This window comes from Sciurus carolinensis, chromosome 5 (assembly GCF_902686445.1).
Source record: "Sciurus carolinensis chromosome 5, mSciCar1.2, whole genome shotgun sequence".
In the NCBI taxonomy this organism is placed as follows: Eukaryota; Metazoa; Chordata; class Mammalia; order Rodentia; family Sciuridae; genus Sciurus; species Sciurus carolinensis.
The window spans coordinates 34,765,488-34,783,943 of record NC_062217.1 but is presented as its reverse complement, the minus strand read 5'-3'; the positions used below and the strand labels follow the sequence as shown (position 1 = coordinate 34,783,943).

Below are 18,456 nucleotides of genomic sequence, written 5' to 3'. Positions count from 1 at the left end.
AGGCTCAGGGGCTGGCCTTCCTGTGTGCCCTTAAGAAGGAAGGCATCTCCTAATTAACATGCCCCAGACGACCTCTTATTTCCTCCTTTAAACCTATCTCCTCCCCTCCAGCCTTTCCCTTATCTTAGTAAATCTTAGTAAATAACACCATCATTCTTTTCGGGCTATGCAACTCAGAATCATGCTTGCCTAAGTTCTCCTTTTTCCTTACCTATAATCTGATCCATCAACAAGTCCTTAGATTTAGACCCCAAATTGCATCTCCTTTCTGGGTCATTTCTCTTACTCAACCTCATGTTAACATCAGCCTCGTCTTAATCTCCTTCTTTCCCTTTATTGGCCTTCTCTCCATTCTCTACAGCCACAAGAGTCATTTATTCAAACACAAATTGGAATATATTACTCCCTTCCTTGAAAATGATTTGGAGGCTTCCTTTTCTCAATTACTCCAACTGGTCTACAAGGCTCCATACCACCCGGCCGTGGGCTCCATCTGCAGCCTGGTCTCTGGTTTGTTGACTGAGCTCCAGGCATGCTGATGCTCTTCTGGTGACTTGAACGCTAAAGCTCAGAACCTTCACATAGGCTTCTCCTTCTGCCTGGAGAACTTCTTCCCTTATTATAGTATCTCATCTTAAGTCTAAGTTGAAATATCACCTTTTAGAAAACTTTCCTGAAAACTGCGTTTCCATATTTTAACCTCCAGAATACTTTAACAATTCACACTTTTGTGTATTGCTTTATCCTCAGGATGAATCCCAGGTCAAAGATTATGACCATTATATTCATCACTGTCTTCCCAGATTCCAATAGACACCCCAAATGAAGTAGGTACTCCAAAAAATACTTGTCAAATAATTTAATAAATAAAAGAGTAGGGAATCTCTTTTAAGCAAATAAATTTCACCATAGAAACTCTGACCCTTCTATGATACCCCATCCTGGTTCTCTGATGCATTGTCATTTGTTCTAGCAAATAGAGAATAATGTAGCTTATAATTGTGAAGGTACCCGTTGAAAACTACCTTCCTATTCTCCTAGCCACCCAGAGCAAACTTAAAGAGACAGAATGGGATATTACTGGAATGTGTAATAAATGCCACAAAAAAATATTTGATTTGAGATTATAATATTTTAATCACCTATGAAATATCTACTTAGTTTTTAAAAGGTGACTATAATTTGTTCTAAATGTAAATAGAGATTCATGATAATCTCTAGAGATGTGCCTGATAAGAATTCATACTCACCCAAAGATTTAATGATTTAAGGAAAGTATCCTCTGAACTAAAGTCAATAAAAATAGCAAAGTCATATGATAATTTTGGAATGAGCCTAAAGCACAATAACTGATACAATTTAGTTTATATTTTTCTGTGTACAGGGTGTAACTTCTTTCCTGGACACTGAACAACAGGCATATTAATAGAGTCATGATTTAAAGGCAAGGATCTGGCATAGAAAGATCTTAATGACTCGAACTATTCTGAACTGCTCAAAGGAATTAAAAAAAAAAAAAAAACTTGCATACATTTAACACTAGCCCTACTGCTCCCCAGGATCTGAATTCTAGTAGATCTTGTGCACAGATTAAAAATATTTGTATCAGTGCCTGACAATACTTCACCATCTTTTTATAACTCCCTAACGTACTAGTTTACTTCCTTTGGTTCTCATGTCACTAGCAATTAATTTTATTGTCAAGAATGCTTGCTTTACTCTGTAAGCTGAGTATGTCTGTATAATCTTTTAATGCTCAGACCTCATTTTTCTACTTATAGTACTTATTTATATTTTTCCAGCTCTGGCTTTAACTTCAAGTTAATTATCAGTAATTGCTTTGCCTTAAACCCTGAGGTTACTGGTCACCTTCAAGTTAAAACTTGTGCTTCTTCTGTCTAGAATGAAGAGTTTCTAGTGATCTTTTTGTGTTTTGAGTATTTAATTGTCAAGTACAGAATCAAAATTCAAAAGCCTCGACCTTAACTGACATCCTTTTCATAGATAAAAATGACTTTGAAACTCTTCCACTATGTCAAGATGCTATTTATATCTTTCAATAGCACATAAATTAAGGATCTTGGCGGATGGGGACTTGGGCACCAAAAGACATGATAACAGACAGCAGCAAAAAATATCTGACCATAGACCAGATACACTGTAATGGCCCACACAGATTTTATGTCACTGCCCAAGTGTCAATGCCAAGACTGGCAGGCAGAACCCAGACAACATGCCCATGTCATATGAGAGTTCAAATGAGGAAGCAGCAAACAGGTTTTCATAATGAAGAATAAAGTACAACTCCTCCTACTCAGTATTATTAAGCCAGATGACCACATTTCCTAACTCTTTCTTATGACCATTCAAAAACATCTTTAGGGCTGAAGATGTAATTCAGAGGCCAGCATGAATGTAATGCATTGCCCAGCATGAATGAGGCCATGAGACCCTGGTTTTAATCCCCAGCACTGAAAAACAAAATTAAAAAACAACAACCAAAAACTGGGGATATAGCTCCATGGATTGAGTGCTTGCCTGGTATGTATAAGGCCCCAAGTTCAATCCCCAGCACCATCAAAACACAAACAAAAAACTATAAAAGTTTACACAATAGCTTTTTAATAATGACTGGGGATACATTATGCTTATACAACTATTTCTCTGTTATAATGTTGTCTCATCACACGAGGAAAGACATTGGTGTAACCAAAACCTAAAATACTTACAATAGTTTTTCTGGCTTCAAAATTTCAGTGACTTATAGAAAATGTATATTTGTCTTTAAATTGTATACTTGTTTATATAGTATATTGACAAATAGTTTATATACTATATCGACAATTTTTTTTTCTTAAAAGAATGCCTTAAGAATAATCTGAGCTTGGAACTGGTGGTTACTATGTAACTTTTCGATCTGAAGTATATTTCCTTGAGGATTTCAAAGGAATTTTCAAAACAGTTGGTTTCATGTATCTATATATGTCAAAGCTTTACTAAATATCTTTCTTGGTGCCACAGGGATTTATATTAAAGCTAGGATAAGAGATCATTCTAAAGGAATGCAGAGGGTCCGCTGGAAATTGTTTATGGGAACTTAGAATACTGTTTAATTTAGTTTTTTTCCTCCCATTTATCCATTCATCCATTTTAATATCTGGTAAGTAAGCCAAGTGCTCAGCTCTGTGCATATAGAGGTACAAAGATTAATGATCTTTTGATTTGAAGGAGCTTCTTTCCCACTAATGGAAGTCTTGATGTTAACAAATAACCACAATACAACATTCTTGCTGTAAATAAAGTTATGGATAGAAGCACAAAGAAGGGTGGAACTAACTTCCTTATCATGATATAGGGAACAACTCTGAAATGACATTTGAGCCTGGTTTTGAAGAGTGATTAACAGTCATTGGGGTTGTGGGTGGGACATACCTGGAATAGTTACGTGAGACTGGCTTTCACATCACAATACTAAACCAGAGGAGTTCCTTGAAGAGAAAACTAAAAATGTACCTGGAAAAACACTTTTGCATTAAAATACCTCAAAGAAAAACCATAGAGATGAACACTAAGAAGGAAGAGATAAGAATGTGTTCAACTATGAAGGAGGTAAATGAACACATGTCTTCTTTCCCCCCACAGAATTCTGGGGTACTAGACCTGGAATTAGAATTCAAAGAGGCAGCCAGCAAAAGAGAGTGTATTTCCTAGGTTTGCAGTATTATTATGTTGAGAGTTACTCTCATGAAGATATGAAGGATGAAGTCGAAAAGAAATGGAAGATACGTTGGCTAAATCCATAGATGATTGTTTAAAGGTATTTAAATGCACAAGCTCATTAGAAAAAACCACATATTACTGAAATACATCCCCAAACTTCAGAGTTTCTCCTTACAGATTGGTACTCTGCATCCCCATGTGGTGACTGGCCCCAGAGTACCTGGACGGATAGGCCAGTCTGACCAAACATTGGCATGCTCTCCCTTAATGTTCTAGTATTTCCTTACTAAATAATCATTTTAAGAATTACACTATGATACCAGGGAAGAGCACTATAAAGTTTATGGTAGTATGACCTTTAAAGTATTCTAAAAATTCACATTCCAGAAGACACAAAATTTCTGTATGCCTTAACAGTAGAGCCTATTCTGACTCATTCTCATCAATTAAACATCCCTAAAAATTTGGTCTGGAGAAGGCAGAGAAGTTCAGGAGTCTTTCCTTATCCTGCGGCTATTCTAAGCAAGTGGGAAGTTACCAGTAATCACTGGGGAGAAGAATCCGGGATTGAAATCAGCCTCTAGTTCCCTGGTTGTGCGACTTGAAGAGGATCAGTTACCCAGTTCTGTGATGTGGTTTCCTAATCTGCCAAATAGGAATCATACTTTTTGTTGTTGTTGCTATTATTGTTTTACCAAGCTCATAGGGATGCTATGAAGGCAACATTGCACAAGTAACAATAAACCACATAGAAGGTTTAAAGTCTAATTGAAAGAACCCTAAGACGTAAGGATCCCTGTGTGGGCTTTCATGCACATAGTGCTGTATCAGCCAACACTCATCAAGTCCAAATAAAGCAGAATCCCTCAGAGGGGAAAACCTGACATTATCTTTTCCTCAGTACTCTTTACTCCTGTCATTTGGTAGGAACCTTAAAATGCTCCAAAATCCAAAATGTAGTGACCGTCACTAATCCATGGATACCTCTTGACAGAAAAATCCTGTGGCCAGACATGTTTCCATGATAACACAATTAAATCTGCTCGATCCCTGAAATTAAATTATATTTAAGACTATCCAAGGATTATGTTTGCACTAGTAATTTACTTAGAGAGATACCATTCTAAAACCAATCTTGTGGATTCGAAGGTGAATTTAAGGGATTGGAATGACATTTGAAATAAAGCATTCATAATTTTATGCCATTGTGTCTTGACTGGCTTCTCAGATATAAGATACTAGAAGAACTTCATATATTTCATGGATACAATTTAAGGGTATGCTTATATAAAGTAGACAATAAATCACTATAGTTTATACTCTGCAAGTTTAAATAGTATTATATTTCTCATGCAAATGTAAGACTATAAGATAACGCAAAAATCCATTAAAAAAAGGAATCAGGTCAAAACAATTTTGAGATATGTATGTGACTTTTATTTTCAGTCTTGAAAGTTTCTGTGTTTATTTTGTCAATGGAAAGTCTTCTTACATCAGGGAAGTTAAGATAAACTCTGTTTAATAACCGTTTGTCAGGATCTGCCTGAGTCCTATAAGTCATGCTATGCCTTTGGAAAGGTTTTCTTTTCAAGTGAAACTGAAGCTCTGAAGAAGCTGAAATGATTTCCTACTTGTTCCCATAAACACAATCTTCAGAAGCCCAACCACATTTCCAGGAATTCTAAAATAAGCCTAGTCTCTTCAGCCTGTCAATCCTCACTTGATATTTGGAAATATGATACTACATGCTTTCCGAAGTTTGAATATAGACCTCAATTTTAACATAAATGGTATTATTTCACTCAGTTAAGGATGTGCAGACTAATAGATAATAGTGTGTGTGCATGTGTGTGTATGTGCATGAATGGGGGAAGAAAAGCAAAATCCAAAAAAAAAAAAAAAAGTACAGGCTATAATATCTTAGAATAACTGTAGCCATTGGAATTTGAACTTGTCTTGTAATTTTAAAGAAATTTAAACTTTTGCTGTTGAGGCTCATTCAGTCATTCTAAGTGACAGACCTGATGTTTTGCATCAGTGTTTGATTATTTCCAGTATCATGCTACAGTTTCTTTCAGCGGAATTTAACCTTTGAACAGTAAGATTCAGCAAACAATTTTTTTTAATAAAAAAATTTGATTTCTTTCTTTAGAACTGTGTTCTTTGCTAGGATTCCTTTAATCAATATGTGGAATACGAAACTGTGACCAGCCACTCTCAAAATAAAGGCATGAGTTCTATTAAGCTCCCGATTTAAATAGTTGAGCCCAAGTTAACACCCTTTTTTGCCTCTTTGGCACACATTCAGCAGATGTCATTTTTCAGAGCTGTCATCATGTTGTGTCCAATGATATTTTAAACCAATTCTATTTGCTGCTTCAATGAAGATGGAGGCTAAGGATGCAATCTTTTTGAGATGGATGACATAATGGTGTGCCATTTTTAAAGGCATCACAAGGAAGCAGATGACTGAGTCTGACTCATTTTCCTTCTCCCTCTCTTTTCCTGTACCCTGTTCACACAACACAAGTACTTGCTGAGGCTCTTCTGCTTCCCATGAGGGCACACAAGAACAAAAACATCTTTATGATCAAAAACCCAGAAGTGGCCAGTTTTTCTCCTAGTCCACAGGATTAAGAAGATGAGTCACTGGGAGTTGAAAAGAACATGATTGGCAGCTGGTCTGGGGGGAGTAATGACAATAATCTTGCCCAGAGACTTCGGTGGAAAGTGTTACAGTTTGTTCTGGAACATTTCCCCAAAGCTCAAGGGTTGACGACTTGGTCCCCAGAGCAGCAGTATACAGATGTGGGACTTTGGGGAAATGATTGGATTATGTGGACTCTGACTTCATCAGTGGATTAATCTATTTGGTGGATTAGTAATTTGAATGGATTACTGGGAGGAGGTAGAAACTGTAGGCAGTTGGGACATATTAGAGGCAGTAGGTCATGAAGCATGTGCTTGGGGACATCGTGTTCCTAGCCCCTTCCTCTCTTCTCTCTGTCTCTCTCTTTGGTTCCTGGCTACCTTGAGTTGAGCAGCTTTCCTCTGCCATGCCCTTCTACCATGATGTTCTGTCTTACCTTTACTCCAGAGCAATGGAGCTGGCTGATCATGGACAAAACCTCTGACCCTGTGAGGCAAAAAAAATCTTTCCTCCTCTATGTTGTTTATGTCAGACATTTTGGTCACAGTGATGAAAAATTGACTAAGTCAGAAATTTATACCCATTCTCTGCAGTATTCTCTAGAATTCACCAGGGAAAATTTTTAGCTAGATAAGGTCATAAAAATCCCCAAACTAAGGAAATCATTAGACATCCTGAGGTAGGTGAGATACATACACCTTTATTTAGCATTGAGTTCTCTGTGACAGCAAATCTTTTCTACCAGCATGAGTCCATAGAGACCAAGTACAAATTAGAAAAAGGTACTTCTTTCGTGTAGACACACCCAGTGGGCACATGGCTGAGTGGAACTGGGCTGGATTCCAATATCCTTGCATCACTTCAAGTAGTTAACATCATGCAAGACAAAATCTGAACAACTGGACATGGGGATCCTATTTATACAGATCTCTTTTCGATGTTTCCAAATCATAACACAAAATTGATCCAACTATAATGTGTCTATAGTCATTACAGACTACCATTGTGTCAGATTGAATTTATAAAATTTTCTATTGCAAATATCAAATTCACTGTCTAAATTCAGATAAGCTTAAAATGATACTTGAAGAAGATTCCTCATAATATTGATGTCAAAGAACAATGAAGAGAAGTCCCTCTCCTTAGTTTCACTATTAGAAAAATGGAATACTTACCACCATCTTCAACAGCAAAATGGAACACATCACTTGTGGCATTAGCCCCTTCTTTTAAGACGTAGCATATTTTCATGTCATCAATGTCAGCTAGAAAATAACCAGAAAGCAAGATGATTAACTACTTGGGCAAGTTACTTATGATAAGTAAATCTTATTGGCTCTTGCTTTTCTGTAAACTTGTTTATGTCCCCTTCCATGACTGTCAAATCTCTAAGCCCCTTGATTTCAGCTGTCTGTGGAAATCTGATGCTCTACACAGAGTGTGAGATGTAGGATGTAATAATAGCAAGGTGTTGCCACTCCCAATAGTGCTCGAATGTTCGTGCACCAAGAGTGACTCCTAAATACGGAATATCAGGCACCATGACAGGTGGAAAGGAAGATATTTTGAGGCATGGCAGATTTCCTGGCCCTCTTGAAATCACATCCTTTGCCTCCCTGGAGGACCGGCCCTCAGAGGCAAAAGACTTTGCCTCTTCACTCTGGCTCACTTTCTTACCTTTTGTGGAATAGCAGGCTGTTTTGAAGAGCTCCAAAGTTTGAAAGGAAAAATCAAGGAGATATTTCCTTAAAAATCTCACAGATGGAAATAACTATCATGAGGCGATGTCAAAGAGAACTTAGAACAAAACAACATCAGATAATGGAAAGCTTTGTTTACAGTAGAAAGTTATACCTCCCAGGTTGTTTCCTATTCTGTTGAATTCACTTGATATCAAATTCACTCTATCAAATTCAAAGTAATAGATCTATTTTCATTACTAGGGTACCATTTTTAAAATCTAGACATCAATTTTGCCAGTTCTCCTCCTTAATGACAGTGCACAGAGAACATAATAGGACAAATATTCTCTTCTGCAACATTCAAAATAGGTGGTTATTTGACCTGGGCCAATCAGTGAGTTTCCTAAGGTTACATAAAATTGGATCACAGTTAAAAATAGCTTCAACAGGGGCTGGGGATATAGCTCAGTTGGTAGAGTGCTCGCCTTGCAAGCACAAAACCCTGGGTTCGATCCCCAGCACCACCAAAAAAAAAAAAAAAAAAATAGCTTCAACAACAGTGTATAATGTATGTTTGTCTGGTATGTGTTTTAGGTTTTTTTTTATCTCCCAAAAGCTCTACTTCAGTTCATGCTAGAGAATTCAGAGGCATTATATATATATAATATATCTATATTTATATTATATACATATATATATATATATATATATAATTTATGAAAGAATAAACTTGAGTGAGGCAAGGTGTTAGGATTCATGAGTTTCTACACCCTTACTCTATGGATGTGAGATGGGCTCCTTACTGGTTCATACAAGTTTGAAAGGTGACTCACAGCCAAGAATCCCTGGGGAGGTGAAAATCTGATTTTATAGTTAATGGCACCTTCTTACTAATAGAGGTACTTGGAGGTGAAGCAAGTCCAAGATGTTCTGTTCTCCTGCAATACTTCATTCTAACTATACCATCATTTCCCAAACTCTCTGCCATTTTTATCTTTCTGTGTGGCTCTCTTTCCCAGTAGATTGAACACATCTTGGATATATTTTTTCCATCCTATCTTTTCCACTTCTTTGCTCAGGGTCTTATAGTCAGTAAAGGCTCAAATGTTCCTTAATGTGAAATGAAGGCGTGAAGTGGCCCGGACCTCACACTGGCATCTCTCCCTTGGCATGGGTGTGTTCCTGCGCGGTAAGGAGTGCAGGCCCTGAGAACCTGCCTCTTGGTCTGTTTACCCTCCAACTCAACTCCTGTAACCCTCCCTTTGCCAGCAAGGAGTTAAATCAACTTCACTGACTATCCATCCCTACCTTAGGGACAATGGCCTTGGGCCATGTGGGAAAGACTCTTTCTTTCCAATGTTTTCACTTTTTCTTAAATTTTATAAGAAATCCTAAAGGCTAGGAAAGAAAGGCAAAAAAAAAAAAAAAAAAAAAAAAAAAAACCTGTTTAGCACATCCAACATTGGTGCCAATGATTTCTTAAGCAAAAATATAGTATTTAGGAGACAGTTTCATTGAAACAAATCACTGCTTCCAAACTGATTTTTAACCACTTTCCTTTTTAAGGAAAAAGGAATATGAATGCAATATGACACTCAGATGTCACATTCCCCTTCCAAATTAGTGAATGTGGTATTGGTTGGTTGGAACTTACCAAAATTATTTTCATTTTTCCCTAAAATTTTAACAGTAATTTAGAGTTTAAAAAGAGGATTTTTAAATCTCAAGTAAGTAAAGACTTTGATCATAGCATTGTTATCTTATAGGTACTTCTAGAAGAAACATAAACATACTGTAAATAAGCATTAACTCTAGCTTTCTTAAGGCACATAAGTCCTAAGAAGATAAAAACTTAATAGTTAAAATGCTGTCTTCTTTAAGTAAACATCTAGGAATTAACTGGATTTTCTTCTAATTGTTAAACACTCATTTACATTTATTTCGAGTTTATCTGCACAATAAATCTATGTTTTCTATTTTAAGTTCACTAACATGTCTGATAACCACATCTGGTTCAAACTTTTTGGAGATGTTTCCACTCTACTGAAAGCGATCTATAAATTGTCCCACACAGTATATCATTGTGTACCTACTGCAGAGGAAAAAAAAAAAAAAAAAAAACTCCAGGTTTTTGAGACATGTGATTTAGAACTGGTGTGGGAGATTGGTTAGAGAGGAAGGGCAGGGACACATTGGGAAAGCTGTAAAGTTTGAAATAAAGAAATAATTTTAGGGTTGAGGATGTAACTCAGAGGTAGTGCATTTGCCTAGCATGCATGAGGTCCTGAGTTCAATCCCCAGTATCACAAAATAATAATACTTTCCCTAATCCAACTAATTTGACATTATTAATTTTTCCTTATAATAAACTTCAATTAAAATTTTACGAATCAATTCTTCTTTTTCTTCTAGGAACCAGTTAAGTCAATCGACATAAAATTTTTCCCTGGCTACCTGTGCAAAATTGACTAAGTCAGTGCATTGAAAAATCCATCAAAATATAGTTTAGCTTATCCCTGATGATAAAGAAAAAACAAAAACAAATTAAAAGACTGCACAGTCTTCCTCTGCTTTCCTTCTCCTACTGCAAGAGCTACCCCGGCAGTTCTCTGATGGAGTTTTCTCCATTTTTAATCGCTTATCTAATCTCCATAAATAACTGCTACGAAGCAAACTCCAGCCTCAACTTGTTCATGTGAATGCTGTGTGATTAGATTAAAACCAAGTTTTCCTAGCCGATATTTGAGTTTGTATTGCAATGTAGTAATTTCCCTAAAAAATATAACTTTTTCCCTTAAAAAGAGAATCACTTTTTGCAATAAACTTATAACTACTGTACATTTACAAAAAACCATAAACATAAATGAAGACAATTCAAAATTAGTGGGAAATAGAACAACTGCCTAGAATAAAATGATAAAATTTTAGGTGAACATTTAAGAAATATTTTGAGCTGTTGGATTTGGTTGGTAGAATTTAAATTAAATCATTTGCCTGTCTTCATCCAAAAATTCTTTAAAAAAAAAATCTCTAAAATCAGATTCCTGTTTCAGGTCTTGAGAGGGATTTGAAGTACATTTTCTGTCCTCTAATATATTCCTTTCATCCTCTTCACTTTCCATGAAAATGAACCAGTCTAAGATTGCATGGCATCCCTATCCTCAGAAAGCCTTCACACAAAAGTTTCCTGCTGGTCTGGCGTGACACTTGGCACTCTGGGGTTTTCCTGTCCCTGCAGGCCTTGGGATATATTCAGGCTTTCAGCCAAGAATCAGGAGGCTGAAGTGTGAGGCTATTTGCCAGCATCAAACAGAGAAGCAGTTCACTTTAGCACTACATTTTGCCACATCCATGTTTATTAAAGTATTTGTTATCTAAGAGCAGAACACTGTTGCAGGAAAAGAACACCCCCACTGGGATGCCCTGGGGTTAAACTCCATCTCTACCCACAGAGCCCACAAATGGTGGATCTAGTTTCCTTTCTGATGTGGTGAGGTTTTCATGAAAGCAACACAAATCCCTTTGTAATGAAAGTTGCACGTTCTAGAGAACAGAGTCCTAACTCCCAAGCCAGCACACTGAATGGGCTTCTCCCTTCTGTCACTGAATAACCCAGCATAGGTCACCTGCCCTTCCTGTCTCAGACTGTGTATACCCACAAGGGAAATTCAGGTTAGAAAAACTCCATTGCCTCAAGAATGCAGGAGCTTGAGGCAACTGTGTTTGGAATAAAACAGAGAGAAGGCACAAAAATGATGAAATAATTCACTCCATGTACTATTAGTCTTATTTACATATCTTCAGGTTCTAAATAATGAAACAGGTGTACAGTTTGGCAATGGACACGTTGTCTTCTTATAAGTGTAGTATAATCTCCTTTTCTTGTGTGTATCCCACTAGTATGTCCTGGGTTATCACATATAACTCTAACTCATATAACTTGTTGTAACTCTAGATGAGAGTTTATCTGTTATGTCTTTGTACAGGTGTTTGTCTCAGTCATGAAATATTATAAGAGAATTGTTAAAGTCTCAATGTAAATATGAACAAATTTTTTTTCTTGTAGTTACAAAGTTCCTAAGAGCCACAGTTGTATCAGTGTGAACCTTCTGAGCATTAATTAAAGTAACACAAATGTAAAGGTTTATTTGAGTGCTAATTAATAATGATAATAATCTGAATAAATACAATTTAGTGAGCTACTTTAGCTATAAGGTGTTGCAATGCTTCATGAAGCATGTGTAATATATAAAACATAGGATGCTCAGAGGATAGGTGTGGCAAATGCAGTAGAATTGGAAAGTCTGCTTCAATTTTATTTCACCAATCTTGCCCCTGCTCTGGCAACATAACTTGCCACTATTAAAATATATCAGTACTCTCTCTAATGAAGTCACTACCATGGGACATAAAGCAGCAAAGCAGCTGTTTTCCCAGGAAAATAAGAACACAATTATTCTTCCATTTTCTCCCTTCCCTTCACTTCCCTTGAACCCTAATTTGATGCTCTGTTTATACTCTGAGGAAATAAGACCTGGAATGTCCCTTGGATAGAAGGAAAGAAAAGGAAGTATACCTTGAGTAAACTGAGTGATGCTGTGGTTGCCTTTATCCAGGTTGAAGAGATATCCGTGTCGAGGGGCCTCTGTCACGGTAAACTTCAGAGAGAAGTGCAGGCTGTCTCTATCCTCCACTTTCAATATTTTGCTTGTGATCATGAACCCCAAGTGACCAGTGGTCAGACTGCGAAGCACAGAGGCCCCTTTATTCACTGCAATTTGGGGGACACTATTGTCAACAGCTAAGATCTGGATCTTCATCACTTGAGGTCTCCTTGTTTCAAATACTGTATCCGGGAAAACATAGAAGTCTGTATGGGTGCCATCTGTCACCGTGAAGGAGAAGCTGTCTTCACTGGACTCTGTGCCATCATGCTTGTAGCTGATTAAGTTTTCATTCAAGTCTTGCTTGGTAAAAGCCATGACAGGTCTGGTATTGTTGAAAAGGAGATGACCGTGAACAGGCACCTGGGTGACGGTGAATTTCAGGAGTTTGTCAGGAGTATCTCTGTCTTCAACAGTGAGTTCAAAGGGTGTGATCAGCTTGTTTTCACTTTCACTGACAACCAAGTTATGGATGGTGACCACTGGTTTTTTGTTGTCCACGTCACTAATGGAGATACGGAATGTCCGGAAGACAGGGTTACGTCCGTCGGTGACTTGAAACTCAAAGCTGTCCATCTTCACCTCGTCATCAGCTGTGTGGATGTAGTAGATTTTGTTGCCAGCAAGCTGGAGCTGAGTGAAAGATGCGATGGACACTCCAGGTTGGTCTGTGCACTCTAGGTGACCTCTCATGGGGGCCCTGGTGATGGTAAAAACCAAGTTTTCATCAGGGCTGTTCAAGTCACTTGTACTTAGTAAGTCTGTTGTGAGGGTGACTTTACCACCTTCTTTCAAGGACACCCCCTTACTAATCACATCAGGGAAGACAATATCAGCACTCCCGATGGACACATAAAAGTAGCGATCTATAAGGGCATTTATTCCATCAGTCACATCAAATTTAATTAGGTCCCGAATGCCCTCTTGCCCCAAATGGACATACTGAATTAAGTTTCTGTCCACTTCATCCTGAGTAAAATTCATGCCCAGTGTGATATTTTCAAAGGCACCTGTGAGTTTTCGTCTCTGTAATATGCCGTGTCCTGGCCCATAGCGAATGATATAAACCAAAGATTTGTCTTCGGAGTCCAAATCAGTTGCCATTAATATTTTGTTGTTGATAATTTTGGTTTCCCCAATTTCTATCTCCAGTCCATTATTGATGGTCATTCGGGGGGTCTCATCATCCACAGGGAGGACCATGATGAAGGCCACCTTTTCCACAGAGTGCTCACCATCCGTTAACTTAATCACAAAACTGTCTTCCTGGGTCTCGGAGTCATCATGCTCATAAATAATGCTGGAACTCTCTATAATCTGATCCAAGGTGAAGCTTTCAACCAGAACTGTGCCATTAATCAGCTGGTTCATGATGTGACCGTGAGTGGGAAATTGGGTAATCGTGAAGGTTAAGTCATCCGGGGGGATATCAGCATCAGCAGCATTGAGAATGGGGGTATCAATCACCAGACTCATACCTTCCATTACCATAAATTCTCTCATAAACATTTCTGGCTGTTCATCATTGGTAGGGATGATTACAATGGGGAAAAATTGTCTCTCTGAGAAGTTAATGCCGTCAGAGCAACGAAATACAAACCGGTCTTCCACAGGTTCCACCCCTTTATGGACACTCTGGACGTAGTTAATGTGGCCCTGCCTGAGATCTTTCAGGGTGAAGGCACTTATGGCAATCCCTGCCCTGGACTTCTCAGAACCTGGGGCTGGAGAAATGTTTTCAACGTAGCCTGAGGTGGGCTGAATAACTATTGTGCACAGGAGGTCATCATTCAGGGAGTCAATATCTTCAGCACTTATGTGCCTTGAGGTTATAACACTTTTATCACCTTCCATTACTGTAAACTGTTCACCCACAGAAATTTCTGGGGCCTGACTGTCCACAGGGAGGATGGTCACCCACACAGTGACACCTTGAATAGTATTGCCCCCAATTCTCCATTCTTGAGACTTATCTGACAGACTCAGGTTGAAAGAGTCTCCTTTGGGCAATAGGCCAATCTCGCCACTGGTGTGGGCATAGACAACGGAGCCCTCTAAGAGGTCCTTTTGGGTGAACTGCTCTACTGGAGCTCCATTGACCAGGATTTCCCCATATAAGGGAGGATCTTCCAAGAGGAAAGTCAGCATCAAATCATCTGTGTATTCATCAGTCCCTTTAATAATACTGGCAGTGATTTCAGTAGCTCTGTTTTCTAAGACATCTAGATAGGACTCCAGAGTACCAGTAGGAAGGCTCAGCATGGGCGCCTCCATGGGCCGGATATTCACTCTGAGAGTGACAGGCACCACATGGTGTCTGTCACTGACTTCCAAGGAGCAGCTGTCCGTCAAGGACTCATCCCCATTATGAGTATAGGAAATTCGGCCCTGTTTTATATCCTCCAAGTGGAAGAGCCCTCCTACATGCAGTGTCTGTCCAGATACTTGCATGTGGCCATGTTTGGGTGCCTGTGTGAGGGTAAAAAAGATGTGGGCGACATCAGTGTCAATATCATTCACATGCAACTCAGTCTCGCTCAGGATGTGGTGACCCTTCTCCTGAACAGTGAAGCCAGTGTTGAGGATCTCAGGTGGCTGGTTGTCCACAGGCTGCAAGTAAAGGGTGAAGGTGCCAGGAGCCACATTCCCAGCGCGGTCCTCCACCTGGAACTGGAACTGGGCCACTCGTGCAGCCACTCCCAGTTCTTGACCTGGGGGTCTGTATGCAATTTTATGGTGATTGATCTGGGCTTGGGTAAAATGGGTCACCACAATTGATGGGTTGTCAGTCAGGACCAAGGTGCCCAGTGGGACTGGCGAGTGGTTCTCATCTGTGTCCACGGGAGGCTGGGTCACCGTGTAACGTAGTTCTCTGTCATCTGTGTCCAGATCAGTGTAGCGCAGCCACTTCTTCCTCAGTGGTGTGAGCTGGGATTCCTGCACCACCATCCGAAGGGGACAGCCACTGACCAGCTCTGGGGGAAGGCGATCCACAGGATGAATTCGTATCACAAACCTCTGTAGTCCAGATTCATTAGGGGGGTCATGGTTATCCTGAACTCTAAATGTGAACTGGTCGATCACTGGCCCAGGACTGTGGGGCCCAGAGTGTCTATAGAAGAGCCTCCCCTCTGTTATGTCTTTCTGCTGCCACTCTGTCACTATTCGCTCATAATATGCTCCCTGCTTCCTCCAAAGGCCCTTGATCAGCTCCTGCTCCTCTTGGGGAGGATGAGTTTGGCGGAGAAGCAGATGCCCTGTAGTTGAGGGGGGTGACTCCAGCACAAAAAGCAGCAGAGAGTCATCAGAATCTATGTCAGTTGCACTCAAAGCAAATGGTGGGATAGGCACTGTTTCACCCTCTGCCAATGTCAGCCCAGTGTTGGCATTGAGGACAGGGGGCTGGTCATCCACAGGCACTAAAGTGATGGGGAACAGAAACTGTACCTGGTGCCTGCCTCCTCCATCCACCATGCGGAGCACCAGGTTGTCACTCAGTGAACCATCCTTGTCATCATGTTGGTAGACCACCTGGCCAGCTGCCAGCTCTGCCACTGTGAAGGTCTTCGGAGCAGAGTTGCTGCTGGTAGCACCCAGAATGACAAGATGACCATGCCGGAGCCCAGCTACCACCTCTAGTCGCACTGCTTCTAGGTCATCTTCATCACTGATGACCAAGTTTTGTGGTCCACTGCCTTCAGGGCCTGTGAGAGGCCGAGACTGACCTTCATAGAGAATAAGACCAGTGTTTCTTGTGACCACTGGAGCTAGGGTGTTCATGGGCTTCACCACCACCATGAAAGCGAAAGGGTCTGAGGCTGCTCCTTCCGGGTCCACTACTTCTAGCTCCAGTTCAAAGAGTCGCTCCTGGTCAGAGTCTTCAGAAGGGGGCTGGTAGGCTATCTTCAGAAGGCGCAGATCTCTCTGAGTGAAGGAGGAGAGGGGTAGGCTGCGGTCATCGGTGCTCACCAAATAACCCTGGCCAGGCTGTAAGGGAGAGGTGAGGTTGAAGATCAACAGATCAGGGGTAGACTCAGCATCCTCTGCTGCCAGCATGTCTGGAGTCAGGGCGGTCAGTACAAACTGGTCCACCTCCATCATCATCATGGCCACGAAACTGGGCTTCGGTGCGGTGTTCTCAGCCCCTCCTCGGATCCTCACCAGCACCTGGAAGTGCTCGCGTTTTAAAGCAGGGCTGCCAAGAGGAGCCCCTCGTGAACGAAGCTCCACCACCATGGGCACCCAGTCTCTGTTTGGTGAGCGGCTGGGGGCCGTGTGCCGGTAGCGCACACCTAGCTCCTGAAAAGCTTTGCAGTCCATCAAGAGAGGCTCGGAGGTACCTCCCTTTCTGGCTTCTCCAGGCATCTGCGGGTAGTGGAGGAGTTCTCCATAGCGAGGCAGCGCACTCAAGCCAGACAAGATGCCCACGCGGCACTCCTCCGTCTCGGGCTGGTAGGCAAACTCCAAGCTCCGCGCGTCCAAGGCATTGCTGGTCCCCAGCAGTTCTTCCACGACCAGGGGCAAGTTCCGTGTCACAACCTCCAGTTGGGTGAAGACCACTTCCACCTCCAGGACCAGTGGAAGTACTATCGCCCCTCCAGGAGCGTCATAGCGCAGCTGCAGCCGGACGCGGTCCCGAGATGGGCTGCGTGCACCCAGGTGGGAGTAGCGCACCTCGCCCGGGCCAAAGTCGCATGGAAAGCGCTTTGGGCTCAGGCGGCCAGGCCTCTGGGCCAGCGCGTCGTTGTCTAGCACAGTCACTGTGCAGCGGTCCCCTGGCTGCACCTGCAACACTAGGTCGTGCAGGGGATCCAGCCAGACTTCACGCCCGAAGGGAACCCTGAGTCCGCGATTCGCCATCACTATGGCCTCCTCGGAAGGAACCCCTGCAGCCCCCGCGAGACCCGGAGACAGCAATGCTCGGTCACCCACAGCGGGCTGTGCCGAGATGCGGCTTACCAGTGACAGGAGAAGCAGCAGCAGACTGGGTGGCAGAGCAAGCATTGGCCGAAAGCTGGTGGAGTTGGCTGTCCGGCGCGCGCGGGTGGCGATCTCGTGGGTCCTGGCTGCGCGCATTATCCGGGTGTGAGGACTCAGACAGGTCAGTCTGAGAGCGTGCAGTCCTCGGGCAGGCTACCAGAGACACCTCCGCAAAGTGCCAAGAACTCCGCAGTCTCCCTGCTGGGTCCTCCTGTAACTAGGACTGAGCCAGAAGGATGGGAGGTGGCCGGCGCGGTCCCGGCTGGAGCCGCAGTGGAAGAGGACAAGCCCTCCCAGCCGGTCCCGCTCCGCCGCTCGCGGCTCACTCACGCAGAGAACTGAGTCCTTCCACTCCTACTTCCCAGGTCCCCAGACCCAAGGCTTTGAGGCAAATCCTTCCCCTCCTACCCACTTACTCTAGTCTTCCCAGGAGACCAATCGTTGGTCCTGGGAGGAGGGCCAGGAGTCGAGGGTTGGGTAGTGATTTCTGTCCATCAGTTCTAGGGACCGAGGCGGGGAAAGTGCGGGGAGGGGAGGAGAAAGAAGGAGCAACAGGTTGTCTTAGAAGTGAAGGGAGAAGGGACCCGGAGTTGCTTAGCTTTGCTCTGAACTGCTCGATCTGGGGCTTCCGCAGAGGAAGCGGAAAACGCAGAGGTGTGGGATTCACTTCTTGATCTGTCTGCGATTAACCCGTATTAACCCTTCTCCACGCTGCAAAGAAATCCCGCAAAGAGGATAGTCTTTTTTCACCGAAACTTGC

The 18,456-nt window shown here is 41.6% G+C and overlaps 1 protein-coding gene across 1 annotated transcript in view; it reads right to left on the bottom strand.

Annotated features, from left to right (window-relative positions):
- Nucleotides 1-18,136, bottom strand: part of Frem2 (FRAS1 related extracellular matrix 2) — a 172,771-nt gene extending 154,635 nt beyond the window's left edge. The window contains exons 1-2 of the mRNA XM_047554183.1: nucleotides 12,629-18,136; nucleotides 7,546-7,635 (exon numbers count right to left, since the gene is read on the bottom strand). Of these exons, the coding sequence (XP_047410139.1) occupies nucleotides 7,546-7,635; nucleotides 12,629-17,792 (5,254 nt within the window). The 5' untranslated portion in view covers nucleotides 17,793-18,136. The remainder of the gene's footprint in view (nucleotides 1-7,545; nucleotides 7,636-12,628) is intronic.
- Between the last annotated feature and the right edge of the window lie 320 nt (nucleotides 18,137-18,456).